General features: G+C 40.7%; 1 protein-coding gene across 9 annotated transcripts in view; it reads left to right on the top strand.

The window, feature by feature from the left end:
* PSD3 (pleckstrin and Sec7 domain containing 3) overlaps positions 1 to 20,813 on the top strand; it is a 492,806-nt gene that overhangs the window by 416,879 nt on the left and 55,114 nt on the right. For all 9 annotated transcript variants that reach the window (XM_061404651.1, XM_061404650.1, XM_061404652.1 and 6 more), the window contains one exon: positions 2,833 to 2,903. In XM_061404651.1, the coding sequence (XP_061260635.1) occupies positions 2,833 to 2,903 (71 nt within the window). The remainder of the gene's footprint in view (positions 1 to 2,832; positions 2,904 to 20,813) is intronic.

Consider the following 20,813-nt stretch of genomic DNA (forward strand, 5'->3'; position numbering starts at 1 on the left):
CAGTTCAAAAGCATCAATTCTTCGGTGCTCAGCTTTCTTCACATTCCAACTCTCACATCCATACATGACCACTGGAAAAACCATAGCCTTGACTAGATGGACCTTTGTTGGCAGAGTAATGTCTCTGCTTTTTAATATGCTGTCTAGGTTGGTCATAACTTTCCTTCCAAGGAGTAAGCGTCTTTTAATTTCATGGCTGCGATAACCATCTGCAGTGATTTTGGAGCCCAGAAAAATAAAGTCTGACACTGTTTCCACTGTTTCCCCATCTATTTCCCATGAAGTGATGGGACCAGATGCCATGATCTTCGTTTTCTGAATGTTGAGCTTTAAGCCAACTTTTTCACTCTTTCACTTTCATTAAGAGGCTTTTTAGTTCCTCTTCACTTTCTGCCATAAAGGTGGTGTCATCTACATATCTGAGCTTATTGATATTTCTCCCGGCAGTCTTGATTCCAGCTTGTGCTTCTCCCAGCCCAGCGTTTCTCATGATGTACTCTGCATATAAGTTAAATAAGCAGGGCGACAATATACAGCCTTGACGTACTCCTTTTCCTATTTGGAACCAGTCTGTTGTTCCATGTCCAGTTCTAACTGTTGCTTCCTGACCTGCATATAGGTTTCTCAAGAGGCAGATCAGGTGGTCTGGTATTCCCATCTCTTTCAGAATTTGTTTTTCTCTTTGTAGCCTCCTCCTGAAACTTAGATGAGAGGAGTTGGTTTCCATTTGAGGGGACGGGCAGAAGTCTGATACTAGGGCAACAACCTTAGTAACAGATTAATAGATTTCTACCTGAAAAGCAGAAAAATTGATTTGTAAATCTTTGAACAGAAGGAATCTCAAATGCCACTAAATTAGTTTTAGGGCTTTGGGAACAGCCTTTCAGATCCAGGCCCTGCATTCTTCCTATAGAAAACAGAAGGGTTTCTCTGAGTTCTTTTCCAGCATTAAGCCAGTGTTTTATCTTAAGTTATATGAATTATCCACGTTTTAAAATGAAGCGGCTGAGGTCCTGAGAGGCTGGGGGACTGGTCAGGAGTGCCCAAGTGAGGGCTGGTGGGTGAGAGGAGAGGTCTGAGACAAGGGCCGTGGACCAGCTGGTCGGCCTTCCAGCCGGAAGGCCCAGCACACCTCTCTCCTGCACCGCAGCAGCTCCTGCAGCCAGTGGCCGCTTCCGGGCACTTTGCTCTCACACGGCCCAAGTCAGAACTTGACGTCTGTTAACAGTGCACTCAGCTGTCACTTCATGTATATGTAGAGTGATCTGTGGCTTTCTTTATAGTAGCCACTCTTTTTCCTTTATAAAGAAGATTATGGTCTACATTTTTTGATCATTTATTTTTGAGTGCACATTTTTAAACCTTACATGGTAGAAACATATGGGATGATTTTTTTTTTTTTTTCATTTCCCCTGGAAACCTGCAGAGTGGATGTTTTGAGTCCTTTTTTTTTTTTTTTTTTGCCAGGTGGATATCTCAGTATGGTATTGGCAGGAGCACCTGTATTCTGTAGGTGGCTCTTCACCTGGTTTCCAAGCTTAAGGTTTCTTCAGTCAAAGGACATTTAAAAGATGTGGTTGAAAATAACGCACTTTTTGATTTATCAGGCATCCAGGTTAAAGGCAGTCAAATATTTGATAACAGAGTAAGAATAAATGTCCTTCCTACATGTTGAGTAGACACGTTTAGAGAAATGTAATAACCTTAGAGAAAAGGTAATAACCTTTTCTGGTTACAGATTTTAATTTTATTAAGATTAAGAATAAATAGTTAACTGTTTTGCTAATCTGTGCTTTTACTTTAGGATAATCTGTAAAGTTTTATGTAAGTCAATACAGAAATTCTACTTTATACTCCAGGACAATACAAAGATGGGGATTGTAAGGAGTTCTGGAAGAAAATTCACTTGGAGAATTTTTATAAAGGTGCCTTGTGTCTGCCTTGCATTATACTAGGTTTCTGTGAATTCTGAAGATGAAGGATGCTTGTTCTCAGGTTATTCACAGCCTACTCAGAGACATTTAGACAAAAAAACCCATGCTACAGTGTGGCAGCACCTGCTGGAGAGGTCTTACAGGTTACCACAGGAGTAATAATTAAAGTTACAATTGGGTGGTGGATGTGTGGGAGAAAGGCCAAGAGGAGTCCTGTTGTATTCTGAGACTTTTTTCTTTTGTCTCTCAGAAACTCTGATGAAGCCATGAAGGTGCTGGTTCATGAGCCCTTAGATTAACATGTACTTCCAACATGCCACTTGCTTTTCCAGTCGTTAAGTTATCTCTACTGGAGCACGAACTGCAGAGCCTTACCACCTGGGTTCAGATTCCTACTTCTCTTCCAAGTTATGTGATCATGAGCAGGTTCCTTCTCTGTGCTTCAATTTCATAGAAAGACAAGAATAATAGTACCTACCTCACAGGGCTATTGTGAGGATTAAATGAGATAATGCTGCCTGTTACACAGTGAGGCTCAAGAAAATTTTAGTTATTATTAGTTTCGTGCATGGACGCTAAGTCGCTTCAGTCATGTCTGGCTCTTTGGGACCCTATGGACTGCAGCCCGACAGGCTCCTCTGTCCATGGAATTTTCCAGGCAAGAATACTGAAGTGGGTTGCCATCTCCTTCTTCAGGGGATCTTCCCAACCCAGAGATCAAACCCGAGTCTCCTGCAGCTCCTGCACTGCAGGCGAATTCTTCACCACTGAGCCATGTTAGTCTCGGTAGCAAATAAGCCAGGAGCATTGGAGAACAGTTACTATTGACCTTTCAGGTTCTCTTTCTAAAATGCAAATTCTGTCAAATTAAATTTTCCCATTTGTTTTCCTTTTCTAGCTCCAAGAGGCAAGCGCGGATGGAAGACCTTTTATGCTGTGCTAAAGGGAACAGTTCTTTACCTGCAAAAGGTAAAAGTAGATACACAAGAAAGGAAGCCCACAAAACTTTATGGAGTGATAATTAGACAAGTTACGTAGAAAATACTCACTTTGTACAAAGAGGCCACATCAAACAGAAAGACTATTTAATTGATGTCTAAACTGTTTTTTAGATTTTTGTTTGTTTGTTTCTAGTGAAAAAAGTTGTTTTGGAAATTATTTATTTATATATGTGTATATATTACATTTTATAAATATAGAAGATTATATACATGTCTATATGAGTGTGTGTGATCAGAGGGAATGGATGAGCTGTGTTCTAATTACATTCAATTAGAAATTATGAATATAAGTTGATACGTTAGACTTCATATTGTCTGTTCGGGTACAGGTTGTGGTAACACTTGTTTCAGTGGATATTTATAATGTGAAGTTACATCCCTATTTAGTTATTTATCTTTGTTTGGATCCTACCTAAATCTAGAAACACATTTTCATTCAAGCCCTGATATTTAACAATGCAAGTGTATTCCAGTTACCTGGGTAAGTGTTTGACCAGACCATTTCCTGGCAGGATCCTTTCTTCTAGGCCCCAGATCTGGAAGCTAGTTTGGTATCCAGTTGGCATGTTTTGGCCTCTTCAGGGTAGTGCCTGGAGCCCCTCCTCCCTAGTTCTGTGTGTGGAGGTGGGGAAGTCGAGTCTTGACCCGGAGAGGGTGCATCCCCTCCGAGGGCCCAGCCGGATTCTAGCTCCGCAGTGAAGGGAGGCTCGGAAGTGTGACAACACTGCCCTCGGTGGTGACTGTTAGGAAATATTTTTTCTTTTTAATGTGATTTAAAAAAACATAACATAAGATCTCCCTCAATAAAATTTTAAGTTAATAGTGCAGTGTTCTTAACTGTACAAGCACCGTGTTGTGCAGTGGGTCTCTAGACGTTTCCCACCTTGCCTGACAAACACCACCAATGAACGGCCCTGGCAGCCCCTGTTCTACTCTCCGTTCTGTGAGTTTGACTCCCTTAGGTGCTTTACGTAAGTAGCACAAGCTGTGTTCACCCATGACTGGCTGATTTCCCCTAACATAACGTCCTAAATGTTCAGCCGGCACGTGACAGGATTTTCCTCTATTTTGTGACTGAGCAGCGTCCCGTTGTTTACTTCCTCTTCTTTTTCTGTGCATTCGTCCATCGGCGTTTATGTTGTGTCCACCTCTTGGTTACTGTGAACAGTGCTTCAGAGAACATGGTGTACAGATGACTCTTTGAAATCCTGGTTTCAGTTCCCAGAAGTGGAATTTCTGGGTCGGGTGGTCCTCCTACTTTAAATTTTTCTAGGAACCTCTGTGCTGTTCTCCATAGCAGTTGAACCGTTTTAAATTTACACCAGCGATGCCCAGGAGTTACAGTTTCTCCACATGCATTTCAACATGTGTTATTTTTAAAACATTTTGTTTAACAATGGCTATCCTGACGAGTGTAAAAGGATACTTGGTTGTGATTTACACTGTGATTTACCCTAATCCTAATGATTAGGGGAGTTGAGCATTTTTTTCATATCCCTGTTGACCATATATGTGTTCTCTGTTCAGATCCTTTGACCATTTTTTAATCAGGTCGTTTGGTTTTTTGTTATTGAGTTGTAGGAATTCCTTACATATTTTGAACATTAATTCCTTATCATATATATGGTTTTCAGGCATTTTCTCCCATTCCAAAGGTGGCCTTTTCACTCTGTCTTTTGTTTCCCTAATTAGGGTTAGGGCTGGGCTTAGGGTTAGGGTTTAGGGTTAGGGTTAGTTGTGCAGAAGGTTTTACTTTTATGTGTCCCTTTTCCCTATTTTTGCTTTTGTTGCCTGATGTTTTGGTGTCATATACCAGAAATCGTTGCCAGTATCAATGCCAAGAAACTTTTCCTCTGTGTTGTCTTCCAGGAGTTTCATAGGGTATTAAGCATTTAAATTCATGATGAGTTCCCTGTTGTGTGTGGTGTATGTTAAGGATGAACTTGCATTCTTTTCACATGGATACCCAGTTTTCCTGATATTGTTTGTTGAATAGACTCTTTTCTCCTTGGTGTGCTTTTGGGACCATTTGGAAGATAAGTTTGATGCCATTGTTTCTGGGCTCTCTATTCTATTGCGGTGGTCCACATGCGTGTCTTTATACCATTCCAGTGGTCCACATGCGTGTCTTTATACCACTACTGTAATTTTTATTATTATAGCTTTGTAATATATTTTGAAGTCAGGGAGTATGAGGATTCTAAATTTGTTGTTCTTTCTCAAGACTGAGTATTTAGGATCCTTTATAGCTCCATATCAATGTTAATGTAAAATTTTCAGTTTCTTCAAAAACTACCATTGGCATTTTGATAAAGATTGCATTGAATCTGTAGATGACTTTGGATAGTATAGGCATTTTGACAATATTCAGTCTTCCAGTCCATGAACATGGGATGTCTTTCCATTTATTTTTGTCTTTGTATTCTCTCAAAAATGTTTGTATCTTTTATTGTATAAGGTTTTCACTTCTTTCATTATGTTTATTCCTAAAGTATTGTATTGTTTTTGATGCTGTTATAAATGGAATTGTTTTCTTAACTTCCTTTTCACATTGTTCATTATTAGTTTACAGAAGTACAATTTATTTTTGTATCCTACAACTTCATTGAATTCATTTCTTATTTCTAACAGTTTTTTTGTAGAATCTTTAGAGTTTTCTGTATTTAAAGTCATGGAATCTGTAAACAAAGATAATTTTACTTTTTCCTTTCCAATCTGGATGCCTTTAAGTTTTTTTTCTTCTCTGATGGTGATGGCTGTATTAAATAGAAGTGCCAAGAGTGGGCATAACTGAAGGCTTTTCCTCTAATAAAAGAAAAAGACAAAAATGCCCACTCTTGGCACTTCTATTTAATACAGCCATCACCATCAGAGAAGGAAAAAAACTTGTCTTTTTCTTTTATTAGAGGAAAAGCCTTCAGTTTTTCGCCATCTCAAATATGATGTTAGCTGTGGACTTTTTATATATGGTCTTTATCATAGTGAAGTAATTTATTTTTATTCCTAGTTTGTTGAATGTTTTTTTACCACGTGAAAGGTTGTTGAATTTTTATTCAATGCTTTTTCTGTATCTATGGAGATGATCATGAGATTTGAACGTTTATTAAGTCAGTGTGATTTATCACACTAATTGATTTTCGTAAGTTGGAGCATCCTTGCAGTCCAGGGATAAATCCCACTTGGTCATGATGTATGCATCTCTCATAATATGATGTTGGATTGGGTTTGCTGGTATTTTGTTGATAATTTTTGAATTTATATTCATTAGGGATATTGACTTCTAGTTTTCTTTTCTTGTAGTATCTTTTTCTGGTTTTTATATGCTGGCCTCATGAAATGATTTTAGAAGTTTCTCTCTGCTTAAATATTTTTTGAAGAATTTGAAGAAGATTGGTTTTAATTTAAATTGGTTCCATTTTAAAAGTTGGATAGAATTTATTGTGAAGCTGAATGGTCCTAGACTTTTCTTTTTTGGCAGGCTTTTGATTACTGATTAAATCTACATGCTGTTATGGTTCCATTCTGATTTTTATTTATTCATGATTCAGTTTTGGCAAATCATGTGTTTTAGGGATTTATCCATTTCTTCTAGATTGTCCAGTTTTTTGGTATGTAATTGTTCATAGTTGTTTCCTGTATTTTTGTTTCTCTGATGCTACTTGTAATGTCTCATTTTTCATTTCTTATTTTGTTCGCGTCTTCTCTCTTTTTTTTAATAGTCTAGCTAAAGGATTGTCATTTTTAATGTTATTTCAATTTTAAAAAAAAACCTCTTAATTTCATTGATTTTTTTCCCTTCTGTTTTCTAGTCTCTATTTCATTTATTTCTGTAGTAATCTCTTTTTTGAGGGAAATGAATTTTATTTAGCTGCTGGTATTTTGAAGATTTACTCTTCTTTTGCAAAAATGTCTTTAGACAACTTCGTTAAGATGGACACACTTGAAGTATGATACTAAAATTAGTGTTTTCACATCTAAGACATTATTTGTAAATCAATAAAAATTACCACTATTTAATGTTTTTATTTTAGCACAAAAAGATAGGTTTTTGTTTTTAAGACAAGTTATCTCAAATGTATGTTTTGAAAATATAGTTCTACTTTATGCCAAACTTGAAATATTTAGCAAAAATTAGCCTAGTGACTAGTATCCCAGCTTATTATGTCTTCAGGATTTCATTCTGTGGTGCAGGATGTTTATTATTGTTTTGATGTTATGTTGAGATGAATCCTTTATGTGTATAAAGTCCCCTTGGTAACAAGGGCTGCAGTGAAGCTATGTAAACTCCCTAATGATTGTATCTGTGTCATCGTATTTGGCACCAACGTTTTATAGAAAGGGCTCTGAGCAACTTTGACAAATATTGGTTGCTATCCTGATTTTTTTTTTGCAGTTCTCCCACTTACTATTTTTCTTTTGTTTGTTTGTTTCATTTAAATATAGTTGACCTACAGCACTTTGTTAGTTTCTAGTATTCAGCATAGTGAGTTGATACTTTCTGTGTATTACAAAATGAGCAGCACAGAAGTCTAGTTTCTGTCACCCTACAAAGTTATTTGTCTTATTGAGTGTATTCCCCTTGCTGTACATTTGATCTTCGTGACTCGTTTATTTGGTAACGGAAGTGTTACCCTCTTAATCTCCCCTCCACGCTTTCTCCCTCTGGCAACCACTGGTTTGTCTTCTGCCTGTGTGACTCTCTTTCTGCTTTGGTTTTTATGTTGGTTTTGTTTCTCAGATTGTACATACGAGTGAAATCATTTGGCTTTTTCTGAAATATTTCAGTTAGCATAATAGCCTCTAGGTCCCTCCATATTACCACAAATGGCAAGATTTCATTCTTTTCTACTGCTTAGTAATACTCTCTTATGTATGTTTTATATACGCCACATTCATCTGCACACTTAGGTTGTTTTCATGTCTTACCTATTGTAAATAATGCTACAGTGAACCCAGAAGTGCATGAATCATTTTAAAATAGCCTTTTTGTTTTCATCAAAAAATTACCCAGAGGTGGAATTGCTGGATCTTTATGATAGTTCTAATTTTTAACTTTTGAGGAATGTCTGTACTGCTTTTCATAGTGGCTGCACCAGTTTACATTCCCACTAACAGTGCCCAGGGATGCCCATCTCCACAGCCTTGCCAGCACATATTTGTTGTCTTTTGGATTACAGCCATTGTGACAGGTATGAGGTAATATCTCATTGTGATCTTGATTTGCATTTCCTTGATGATTAGTGATGTTGAGCATCTTTTCATCCATCTGTTAGCCATCTGTATATCTTCTTTGGAAAATGTCTTTTTAAACCTTTGCCCATAATTCAATCAGTTTGTTGTTTTATTTTGTTTTGATGTTGGGTTATATGGAATCTTTATATATTTAGGATATTAACTCCTTATCAGATACTATTGCTTCAGAGATCTTTTGTAGTTCTTTTTTGTTCCTTTTTCTCCTTTTGCTTTCTTCCCTTGTGATTTGTTGACTACCTTTGTGTTATGTTTAGAGTCATTTCTTTTTTGTGTGCATGTATCTGTTACAGATTTCTGCCTTGTGGTTACCATGAAGGTCATATAAAACATGTGTATTTTTGTGTGTCTGTGTGTGTGTGTGTATGTTTATTTTAAATTAATGATCACTTAAGTTTACTGGGAGGGATTGGGGGCAGGAGGAGAAGGGGATGACAGAGGATGAGATGGCTGGATGGCATCACTGACTCGATGGACATGAGTCTGAGTGAACTCCGGGAGTTGGTGATGGACAGGGAGGCCTGGCGTGCTGCGATTCATGGGGTCGCAAAGAGTCGGACACGACTGAGCGACTGAACTGAACTGAACTGAAGTTTGAATATATTCCAACAAACCTGCAGTTTTAGTCACCTCTCACCACACTTAATGTTTTAAACATCATTTTATATCTTTTCGTGTTTGAATCCCTTAACTACTTACTGTGGATATAGATGATTTTACTACTTTTTCTTTTAGCGTTCCTGCTAGATGTATAACTGTTTGATCTACTACCTTTACTATATGTTTGCTTTTACCAATGAGAATTTTCCTTTCATAAGTTTCATATTTCTAGTTGTAGTGTTTTCTTTTTCAGTTTAAAAATCTCTCTGTGATTTAAAGCCAGTTAAGTGGTGATGAGCTGTTTAACTTTACTTGTCTGTAAAACTCTTAATCTCTCCTTCAAATCTAAATGACACCCTAAAATATTCTTGGCTGTAGGGTGTTCTCTTTTTCCCCTTTCATTACTTTAATTATATCATGCCACTTCCTTCTGGCCTGCAAAGTTTCTGATGTAAAATCAGCTGATAGTCTTATGGGAGTTCCTTGATACATAACTGGTGGCTTGTCTCTCTCTGATTTTAAGAATCTCCCTTTGTCTTTCATCCTTGCCATTTTAATTATGATGTTTCTTGATGTGTTTAGGTAGGTTAGTTACACTTCTTAATCTTGGAGAAGGGCCTTATTTAGGAGATGTTCTCTGGGGCTCAGCAGCATGCGCCTCTCGTCACGAGAGCTGTGTGCTCTAGGGGTGCCCGCTCTGTGAGCTGTTGGGCCCTTCTTTAGTCGCAGAGTCGGGTGCTGTGTGTGGACTGGAAAGCAGGGCTGCCCCTGGCCTGGTGGCTGCCAGCCCTGCCTTCTGTGCTGGCTCCCTAACTGCTGGTTTGTGTGGCCAGGCCCAGTGCAGCTGGCTGAAGGGCTCGGAGGTGGTCCTGGGATAACGTCGGCCTGCTGGGGGTGGGGCTGGATCTCAGGGTGGCCGGCCGTGGCACCTGGGTGGCCTGATCTTTTGCCCTAATCTTAATGTTTCCTTCCTTCTACGAATTTGGGCTTAGTTTGTTCTATTTTAATTTCTTGACGTGTAAAGTTAGGTTGTTTGTTTTTTTATCTATAAAGGTGCTTGTACTATAATCTCATAAATTTTGTTATGTTGTATTTTCATTTACCTTTGTCTCAAGATATTTTCTGATTTCTCTTACGATTTCTGTTTTGACCCATTGATTATTCAAGAATACATTGTTTAATTTCCACATACTTGTAATTGTGCTGTTTTCTTTCAACTACTAATTTCGAGTTTCGTCCTATTGTGATTAGAACACACTCGGTATGATGTCAGGTGTCTTCAATTTGTTGAGACTTGTCTTATAAGCTAACATGTAATCTGTCTGGAGAATGTGCTGTGTGCACTTTGGAAGAACGTGTATTCTGCTGCTCTTGGATGGAGTGATCTTCATCTGTCTTTGAGGTCCATTTTGTCGACAGTGTTTATTTTATTCTTTGTGTCCTTGCTCATCTTATGTTTGGATTTTCTGCCTATTATTGAGAGGATTGTATTGAAATTCCCTAATATTATTATACTGCTATCATTTTCTCCCTTCAGTTCTGTCCATATATGCTTCATATATTTGTGTGTTCTGGTATTAGGTGTATATGTACTTTTAATTATTACAGCTTCCTGGTGATTTGATCCTTTTGTGATTATATAATAACCTTCTTTGTCTTTTTTTGCAGTTTTGTCTCTAATAAGTATGGCTGTCTTTTGGTCACATTGTACATGAATATCCTTTTCCAGTTCTTAATTTTCCGCCTGTATGTACCTTTAAGCATAGAGTGAGTCTTACAGCAAACAGCTGGGTCTTTTTTTTTTTAATCCATTCGGAGACTCTGTATTGATCAGGGACTTCAGTTCATTTACAGTTAAGGTAATTATTGATGCAGAAGTACTTACTATTAGCATTTTGTAAATTGTCTTCTCTTTCGTGGCTTTTTTGGCACTTTTCCTTTGTTATTCTCTCCCTTTGTGTTTTGTTGATATTTTATAAAAGCGTAATTTGATTGCTTTCTCACCTTCTTTCATGTGTCATCCATTGGTACTGTCTTCGTGGTTACCATGAGTCTTACGTAGCACAGGTTATAGTTCTAAGTCATCCTTTTTAAGCTGATAACAACTTAACTTTAATCACATATAAGAACTCTAAACTTTTACTTTTCCATCCTCACACATAATTTGTCTTGGTGTGAGAATTTATTTCTTTTTACATTGTGTATCTACTAGCAAGTTTTGTATTTATAGCTGCTCTTATACTTTCCTATTTTAACTTTCGTGCTATAGTTAGATGTGATTTGCTCCCTGCTCCTACAGTATTTCATTATCCTGTCTTTGTCTATGTATTTACCTTTACCAGTGAGATTTATATTTCGTCTTCTTTCTCTTCTAGTCCCAGTGCTGCTGTTTCGTTTCCTTTCATTTCAAATTCTTTTGTTTTCATTACACTTTCTGTAAGTCAGATCTAGCAGTGACACATTCCCTCAGTTTTTGCTTACCTGGGAAATTCTTCATCTGTCTTTCACTTTTAAAGGAGTCATTTGCTGGGTACTGTGTTCTTGGTTTACAGGCTTTCTGTCTCCACCCACCAGCTTTCTGAATCTGTCCTCCTGCTTGCCTCTGCCAGTCTGCAGGGTGTCTGCTGAGCAGTCCTATGACCTTCTTAAGAAATTCCCTTGAATATGACAAGTCTCTTTTCTTGCTGATTAGAAAATTCTGTCTTCACTTTTTCCTTGACAGTTTAATGGTAATGTGTCTTTGTGTAGATCTAAGGGTGAGGGTATCTTAATTTGAGACTGTTGGACTTCTTGGATCTGGATGTCCGTTTTCCACCTCAGATTTGTTAAGTATTTGGTCACTGTTTCTTTCAGTAAGCTCTCTACCCCTTAGTTTTTCTCTTCTCCTTCTGGGACTCTGAAATAGGTATTTTGTCCAGTGATCAGATCAGATCAGTCCCTCAGTCGTGTCCGACTCTTTTCAACCCCATGAATCGCAGCACGCCAGGCCTCCCTGTCCATCACCAACTCCCGGAGTTCACTCAGACTCACATCCATCAAGTCTGTGATGCCATCCAGCCATCTCATCCTCTGTCATCCCCTTCTCCTCCTGCCCTCAATCCCTCCCAGCATCAGAGTCTTTTCCAATGAGTCAACTCTTCGCATGAGGTGGCCAAAGTACTGGAGTTTCAGCTTTAGCATCATTCCTTCCAAAGAAATCCCACGGCTGATCTCCTTCAGAATGGACTGGTTGGATGTCCTTGCAGTCCAAGGGACTCTCAAGAGTCTTCTCCAACACCACAGTTCAAAAGCATCAATTCTTCGGCGCTCAGCCTTCTTCACAGTCCAACTCTCACATCCATACATGACCACAGGAAAAACCATAGCCTTGACTAGATGGACCTTTGTTGGCAAAGTAATGTCTCTGCTTTTGAATATGCTATCTAGGTTGGTCATAACTTTCCTTCCAAGGAGTAAGCGTCTTTTAATTTCATGGCTGCAGTCACCATCTGTAGTGATTTTGGAGCCCAGAAAAATAAAGTCTGACACTGTTTCCACTGTTTCCCCATCTATTTCCCATGAAGTGATGGGACCGGATGCCATGATCTTCATTTTCTGAATGTTGAGCTTTAAGCCAACTTTTTTACTCTCCTCTTTCATTTTCATCAAGAGGCGTTTTAGTTCCTCTTCACTTTGTGCCACAAGGGTGGTGTCATCTGCATATCTGAGCTTATTGATATTTCTCCTGGCAATCTTGATTCCAGCTTGTGTTTCTTCCAGTCCAGCGTTTCTCATGATGTACTCTGCATAGAAGTTAAATAAGCAGGGTGACAATATACAGCCTTGACGAACTCCTTTTCCTATTTGGAACCAGTCTGTTGTTCCATGTCCAGTTCTAACTGTTGCTTCCTGACCTGCATACAGATTTCTCAAGAGGCAGATCAGGTGGTCTGGTATTCCCATCTCTTTCAGAATTTTCCACAGTTTACTGTGATCCACACAGTCAAAGGCTTTGGCATAGTCAAGAAAGCAGAAATAGATGTTTTTCTGGAACTCTCTTGCTTTTTCTATGATCCAGAGGATGTTGGCAATTTGGTCTCTGGTTCCTCTGTCTTTTCTAAAACCAGCTTGAACGTCAGGAAGTTCATGGTTCACATATTGCTGAAGCCTGGCTTGGAGAATTTTGAGCATTACTTGACTAGCGTGTGAGATGAGTGCAGTTGTGCGGTAGTTTGAGCATTCTTTGGCATTATTTGGGATTGGAATGAAAACTGACCGTTTCCAGTCCTGTGGCCACTGCTGAGTTTTCCAAATTTGCTGGCATATTGAGTGCAGTACTTTCACAGCATCATCTTTCAGGATTTGAAATAGCTCAACTGGAATTCCATCACCTCCACTAGCTTTGTTCGTAGTGATGCTTTCTAAGGCCCACTTGACTTCACATTCCAGGATGTCTGGCTCTAGGTCAGTGATCACACCATCATGATTATCTGGGTCATGAAGATCTTTTTTGTACAGTTCTTCTGTGTATTCTTACCATCTCTTCTTAATATCTTCTGCTTCTATTAGGTCCATACCACTTCTGTCCTTTATCGAGCTCATCTTTGCATGAAATGTTCCTTGGGTATCTCTGATTTTCTTGAAGAGATCCCTAGTCTTTCCCATTCTGTTGTTTTCCTCTATTTCTTTGCTGAAGAAGGCTTTCTTATATCTTCTTGCTATTCTTTGGAACTCTGCATTCAGATGTTTATATCTTTCCTTTTCTCCTTTACTTTTTGCTTCTCTTCTTTTTACAGCTATTTGTAAGGCCTCCCCAGATAGCCATTTTGCTTTTTTGCATTTCTTTTCTATGGGAATGGTCTTGATCCCTGTCTCCTGATAGTGTCCTGTAAACCTCTTAGGCTGCTGTTACTCTTTATGACTTTTTTTCCCCATTTGTTCCTCTGAATGCATAATTCCAATTTTTCTGTCTTCAATTTCTGATTCTTTCTTCTGTGTTTAAGTCTGCTGATGAATGATTCTAGTGAATTTTTTAGTGTGTCATTGTATGCTTTAGTCTCAAAATTTCTGTTTTAGATTTTTTAATATTTTTTTTGTTGATATTCTCTTTTTGTTCATGCATCATTTTCTTGAGCCAATTGAGACTCTTTATGATGGTTATTTTTAATTTTTTATCAGATACATTATATACCTTTCTTTTTTACAGTCAGTTTCTGGAGATTTATTTTGTTCCTTTGATTGGGCCAGGACAATGATTGGATAGTCTCCAAATGATTAGACATTTTGACAATCCTTGGACAATGATTTACTTTTTATTTTACTCTACTTATTAACAGAAACATTTTAAAATTAAAAGTTCTTCCGAAGCTTAGTTTTTGGTTAGTCTAGTATCTGATGACTATGAAATTAAAAGTCAAATGGTTTTATTTTTTCCTCTTTACAGAATTTGCAAAAACATTCATTTTTAATTGCTTACAGTATTTTCCATTAAATAGGTTTATCATAATTTAATTATTCCTATTTTCAAACATACCCTCATTTCAGCTTTTTACAGCTATAAATGATATACTGTGCACATCTCTGTTTATTTCTTAAAAATAGACTCTCAGAAGTATCATTGGTCACAGAGACAGAGTGGGAACTGTTTGAGATTATTGAAACCTATTGCTAAATTAACTTCAAGGAATACTGAACAGCTTCCTCTCTCAAAGTAATTTCTGACAATATCTGTCCCACCACAGGCCTTTCCTCACTGCAATAATTATTAGCATTCGGATATTTAAACGTAAAGGCCTCATTTGTTTTAGGCTTTTTGTTTTCGGTGCACAGACACATGCCCTTACACACTTGCCACACTCCAAAGCTGCCTTTCCACACTTGTGTTTCACTCGGGAAGAAAATACACTTGAAATCATGTCGGCAGTACTGAGTTGGGCGGCAGCCTATGCGAGGGCATCCACATTTGCACCATTGAGATAATAACCTGCTTGGGATGGAAACAGAAGTGTTGGGAGGGGACATATGTGATTTATTTTCATTTTAAACATTTCAAAATGTTATCATAATGACCTATATAATAAAATTGAAAGCATTATTCTTTTTCAGACCACTCTTTCTTAGGAGTCACCCAGATCAATATTTAAAAGGACCTTGACTGTCCTATATCAACATTTTACATACCACCAGAGCAGCTTTGTAAGGAGCACTGTTATAATTCTCTTCTACGGGCACTTTTAATCCAATGTCTAGATTGAGAACTATGTCTAATGTTAACAAAACCTTTTGTTTTCTTCCTTTTGGGATAAGTTAGGTAAGGAATATTAGACTATGGGATACTTCACCTTGGACTAGAGCTCTTTTCGTGGTTAAGTTCCCTTGCAGAGATAGGTATGGAGACAGCTGAAACCCAAAGATTGTAAAGAAAGTGATCTGGGACATCCTTCTGAAATGTACACATTGCTTTGAGGGATCAAACAACTGGAGGAGTGGAGACTCTGATGTTAGGTGATTATTCGTGTTCTTAGGTGGCCGGACATCTTTGTCTTCGTTTCCCTATGGAGCCAGCACAGCTTCTATTTATAAGTCAGCTGCTTTGGCCTTTGCCAAAGCACCATGTGTATACACGCTGGGCCCACACTGGTCCTTTCAGCTAGATTTGTCTCTGCAGGGAACAGCCCTTTGAAATTAAATTTCACATATCACAGCTGTTTCCCCAGCATCAATCCTATTCTCTTGGCTAACTTTGTCATTTTCTCTAAAACCTCTATGAGGGGCCAAGTTGTCTTTGGCAAAATCATTTCATTGAATACCTAGTCACAGGATTTCCGCCCACTCCATCCCAGGGTGAGCCTGGGAAGAGAGAAAAACATTCTTGCCTTTGACAGAAGTGATGCACAGAGAGAGGCTATTTCCAAGTCAACAGCTCTGCCTTTCTTGTTGTCCTCTCCCTCGGATAAGGGAATTGAATTGTTTGACTCGTCCAGACATCAAATAGAAAGGGCTACATGTTGACAAGGAACTGACTTTGTGAATTCTGAAGTGTCAACATCAGTTGGATTAAAGCTGCAAAATTAGATTGCACCTCCATATTTATGGTACCTCTGGAGTGGGCAGATGGGCACTTACGGAAAACTGGGTGAGATTCCTCTCATAAAGTGAAAAATGGGACCCAGAGGAAATGATGTGTTTGTTCAGGAGCATGCAGATCGCGCTGTGGTCACCTCTCAGGCTGCTACTCTGTGCTCAGACAGAGTAGCCTGAGAAAGGGCACCCTGTCCTGTATCCAGGCCAAACTCCGTTCTTATTGTTGTGAGTGCTCTTTGAAAGAAAAGGAGGGGCTGAAAAAATGTGACAAGTGTTTAAAGTCTCAGCATAGCAGTCATCTAATATCTGTTCCCAGAGCTTTGTGCAGATCCTAGAGCCTAGCTCATCAACCAGTGGAAGCGTCATCATAGTAGGCCAGGTTCTTGGATGGATATATCTGCTCTGGTGTTTTATTGGTTTCTTCCTAACTTGTAAGATTTTCTTTAAAAAACAAAGAGGCTATGCGAATGTGAAGACCCAGTGGGTCTCCACATCTGAAGATGCCAAGCACTGTAAGGTTACCAGGGAGCTGTCTGCGGTCCAGTGCCCCAGGGGCGCCCGCAGGACACTCAGCTGCCTGCCAGCATCAGCAGCGCCAGCTCCTAGACCTCTCCCTCTTCAAATTACCTCCAGAATGTAGAGTGTATCGGAGGCTCCGCACTGGTACAGCGCATGTCCTACAAAGGGCTCCTCTCGTCCCATTGCTGGCTAATCCTTAACCTTGCTGGAGTCCTGACCTGCTAGCAGGGGGCGGCAGATGCTGCACAGAAAGAAAGTTATATCGTTGCAGGGTAATTGGGGGTTTGTACAGTTTGGGGGTTATGTCTTCACACAGCCGTTTAGAGCTTGGTACTCTGCTGAACGCTGGGCTTCCAGCGATGACGAAGATACAGTCTCTGCCACAGAGAACCCACAGAGCGAGACAAGGAACAGGGAAACTGAAGCTTCACCTTCAAACAGTGTATAAACTAATAGAGGGATGCAGAGTCTCACCGGATAAGGCCCCTGATCACGCTTGCAAAGGTCAGAGAGTGCCTCCCTGAGGAGTTAACACACCCTGAACCCACCATACCTCAGTGATGATCAGGCATTTGCCAGGCAGGCAAGGTTAAAGAAAAAGGTGGTGGTGGGGCGGGGTGCATTTTTAACCAGTGAAAGGGAAATAACAGTTTTGGGAGACTTGGCGTGGTCAGAGAATGGCAAAAACAGCTTTTTTAAGATGTCTTTTTAAACATGGACCATTTTTAAAATCTTTATTGAATTTGTTTCAGTATTACTCCCGCTTTATGTTTTGGTTCTTTGACCTCAAGGAATGTAGGATCTTAGCTCGCCCACCAGGAATCATACCTCCAGCCTCCCCTGCATTGGAAGGCAGAATCTTAACCACGGGACCAGTAGGGTGATCCCAAAACAGCTTTTGACATTTGTTTTACAGGCTGGATAGAGAGTACCCAGGAGTAGAAATATGATGAAAAATAATGTTTCAAGTAGCTAGTGAATCATGAAAGTGAAAGAAACGGTGTCACAGTTCAGTTCATGAACTATTTTACCAAGGAAGCAGTTTTCTCCCCCAGAAGAATGTCAGACCCTCTGAGGATGAGTGTGTGCTGCCCTCCCCCACACCCAGGCCCCCAAAGGATCCAGACAGTGTCCCACTGTGTGCCAGCTAGTCCCCCTCGCAGGACCCACTCGGTGACTGTGCTCCCAGGAGGCATGGTGCTCTCCCATGTAACCTCCTGGGATTCAAGAACAGCTGAGAAGACAGCTCACCCCTTCCTCTCCTTACCTCCTGTAGCCACTTCTCTGTAATCTGGATGAAGGATTATGGAAAAAAGGCATACTTTTCCTCCAGCCCCAGACTGGTTCCGTTCAGCATGGCAGAGCCTGGCTCAGCCTGGGTCAGGCCGTGCCAGGCGGGTGGGATGAAGATAATCGGATGGAGCGTGTTCTCCAGGGCCTCGCCAGCACACACATTCTACCGCCATCCTCTTTTTCCACGCCTTGCTTGCCTGGATCAGATTCTCAGCATCAGAGCTTCCCGTCCAGAGGTTCCCAGGTACTCCTCCCCCCGCCTCCCGTGTTCTCCAGGTGGGCAGCTGCTGCACCTGGGCCCCCGCCCACCGTGGCTGCCAGAGCTTGGCTCCTAAAAGAGGGGGCAGCGTTGTGAGACGAAGGAAGCAGGGCCTCTGCTCCCCTAACTAAAGGAGTCAAATAAGCCTTCCGAAGTTACCAAAGCCCACCCTGCTTTCGCTCTGAGCACGTACACGCCACACATACACACATCGCCTCTGCCTCTGCAGGGTGGGCGGCTTGGGGTCCCATTCCATTATCAATTGCTCATCTTTTCAAGATTGCTTTTGAAGATTGCTCAGCTAAGAAATAGCCTAGGGACCTCCCTGGTGGTCCAGTGGTTAAGAATCTGCCTCCCAAGGCAGGGGAGGCAGGTTCAATCCCTGGTCGGAGAACTAAGATCCCACGTGCTGGGGGGCAGCTGCAATGAAAGCTCCTGCATGCTGCAATTGAGGCCTACACAGCCAAAAACAAATAAATAAATAAATATGTAAAAAAGAAAAAAAAAGAAATAACCTAATGATTTTTACCCAGTTAGTATTTCCTCATTAAGAGTGAGAATAGTAGTAAAAATCACTACCAACCAAAAAAAAAAAAACAAAAAACCCAGAGTCACCAGAAGGAAAACCAGGCACAGCTGAGCCTACACCAGGCAGATGCTCCGAGCCTCTCCAACCCCCACTCAGCCAGGCTGCCCCTCCTCCCGTCCCAGCACAAACAGGCTCATCACGAAGGTTTTCCGTGACTCCTTAGGAAACCGAAGACTTAACAAAGATCTCATGCCTCTAAGGTGCATATACCTTCCTGTTTGCTTACAACTCTCTCTGTTGCATGCCCCCTGAACAAAGACACACACACACACATCTTTACAGGGTATTGCTTTGTATATCAGAGAAGGCAATGGCACCCCACTCCTGTACTCTTGCCTGGAGAATCCCATGGATGGAGGAGACTGGTGGGCTGCAGTCCATGGGGTCGCTAAGAGTCGGACACGACCGAGCGACTTCACTTTCACTTTTCACTTTCATGCATTGGAGAAGGAAATGGCAGCCCACTCCAGTGTTTCTGCTTGGAGAATCCCAGGGACGGGGGAGCCTGGTGGGCTGCTGTCTATGGGGTTGCACAGAGTTGGACACGACTGAAGCGACTTAGCAGCAGCAGCAGCAGCAGCAGCAGCAGCTTTGTATATAATATCTAAGGGAACAGTCATCCCAAATCAGAGCATCCCACCTCATCGAGGCAGGAAGGGCCTGGGCGGCTTATTGAGCCCACTTACTGTAGTGACCATTCAGCCAGAAATAACATGGGTTTGTTAGTATGATGTAGTTTTGGGAGTACTTTTTATATTTGAGTCCTACAACTTTATAGGAGGATATTGTCTCCATTTTTTTAATTAAGAAGCTGAGGCTCAGAGGTTGGTTTGCCTCCTCAGGCTTCTGAAGAGTGGTTGGAACCATGCTAATGTTTTTTCCATTAGACTCTTCTTGTATAAGCTGACTCATTGGAAGAGACCCTGATGCTGGGAAAGATTGAAGACAGAAGAAGAAGGGGATGACAGAGGATGAGATGGTTGGATGGCACCACCAATTCAATGGACATGAACTTGGGCAAACTCTGAGAGATGGTAGGGGACAGGGAGGCCTGTTGTGCTGCAGTCCATGGGGTTACAAAGAGTCGGACGTGACTTGGCGACTGAACAACCAGCAATTCTTACATAAACACATAGCTCTATTGCATGTCTTTTCTAACGACTAGAATTTTAAAACAAGTGATTTTGGAGAACTTTTTGTTACCCTTTACCACATCAACCAGATTCCTCTAACTTCTGGCTTCTTGTTCTCGTTTAGTTGCTAAGACATGTCTGACTCTTTGCGACTTCATGGACTGTAGCCCATGAGACTCCTCTGTCCATGGGATTCTCCAGGCAAGAATACCGGAGTGGGTTGCCATTTCATCCTCCAGGGGATCTTCCCCAACCAGGGATCAAACCTACGTTTTCTGCATTGGCAGGCCGATTCCTTACCTCTTGAGCCATTAGAGAACCCCTAACTTCTGGCTAACACACAGTAAGTACGCAGGAGCTTCTTTCTGAAGGCAGCTTCGGGCTCTGATCAGGATCAGTGATTCTCCTCTGTCCGTCATGGCACTTGCCTGATGCCACCTCTCTTCTGTTGGAATGTGAGGCTGTCTCTAATTACCTTCCATACTTAGTGTAACTAACCTTTTAAGATTTTCTAATTCAGACCCACTTTCAGAGAGTCTTCCTTTTTGTTACCAGGAAACATGAACAATCATAGAAATGTCAGCATTTCAATCATTTCATGATTCCCAGATCGGCACTTAAAAGTCAAGCGTCTGTTATCAGCTGAACTTAGGTTGACAAACTGTCATCCTGACTCAGACCTCACAGGACGCCAACCAGTAGCGCATGCGTCTTTAGGTCAGGACTGCTGTAGTTTTCAGAACGCTGTGCGCTGCACGCATGCCTGAGAGCAAATAGGCCTCTAGAGGAGCTTACGCCCTGTCTGAAAAGGTCAACAAATAAAAAGCCATTTCATACTCTTCTCTCAATTCGTCCCACCCTCTCCTCCCCGCACTGTGTCCAAAAGTCTGTTCTCTGTGTCTGCGTCTCCACCTCTGCCCTGCAGATAAGTTCATCACTATCATCTTTCTAGATTCCATGTATATGCATCAATATATGACATTTGTCTTTTCTTTCTGACTTATTTCACTATAATAGGCTCTAGGTTCATCCACCTCATTAGGGCTGACTCAAATGCGTTCTTTTTTATAGCTGAGTGATATTCCATTCGGAGAAGGCAATGGCACCCCACTCCAGTACTCTTGCCTGGAAAATCCAATGGACGGAGGGGCCTGGTAGGCTGCAGTCCATGGG

The sequence above is a fragment of the Bos javanicus genome, chromosome 27, assembly GCF_032452875.1.
Source record: "Bos javanicus breed banteng chromosome 27, ARS-OSU_banteng_1.0, whole genome shotgun sequence".
Classification (NCBI taxonomy): Eukaryota; Metazoa; Chordata; class Mammalia; order Artiodactyla; family Bovidae; genus Bos; species Bos javanicus.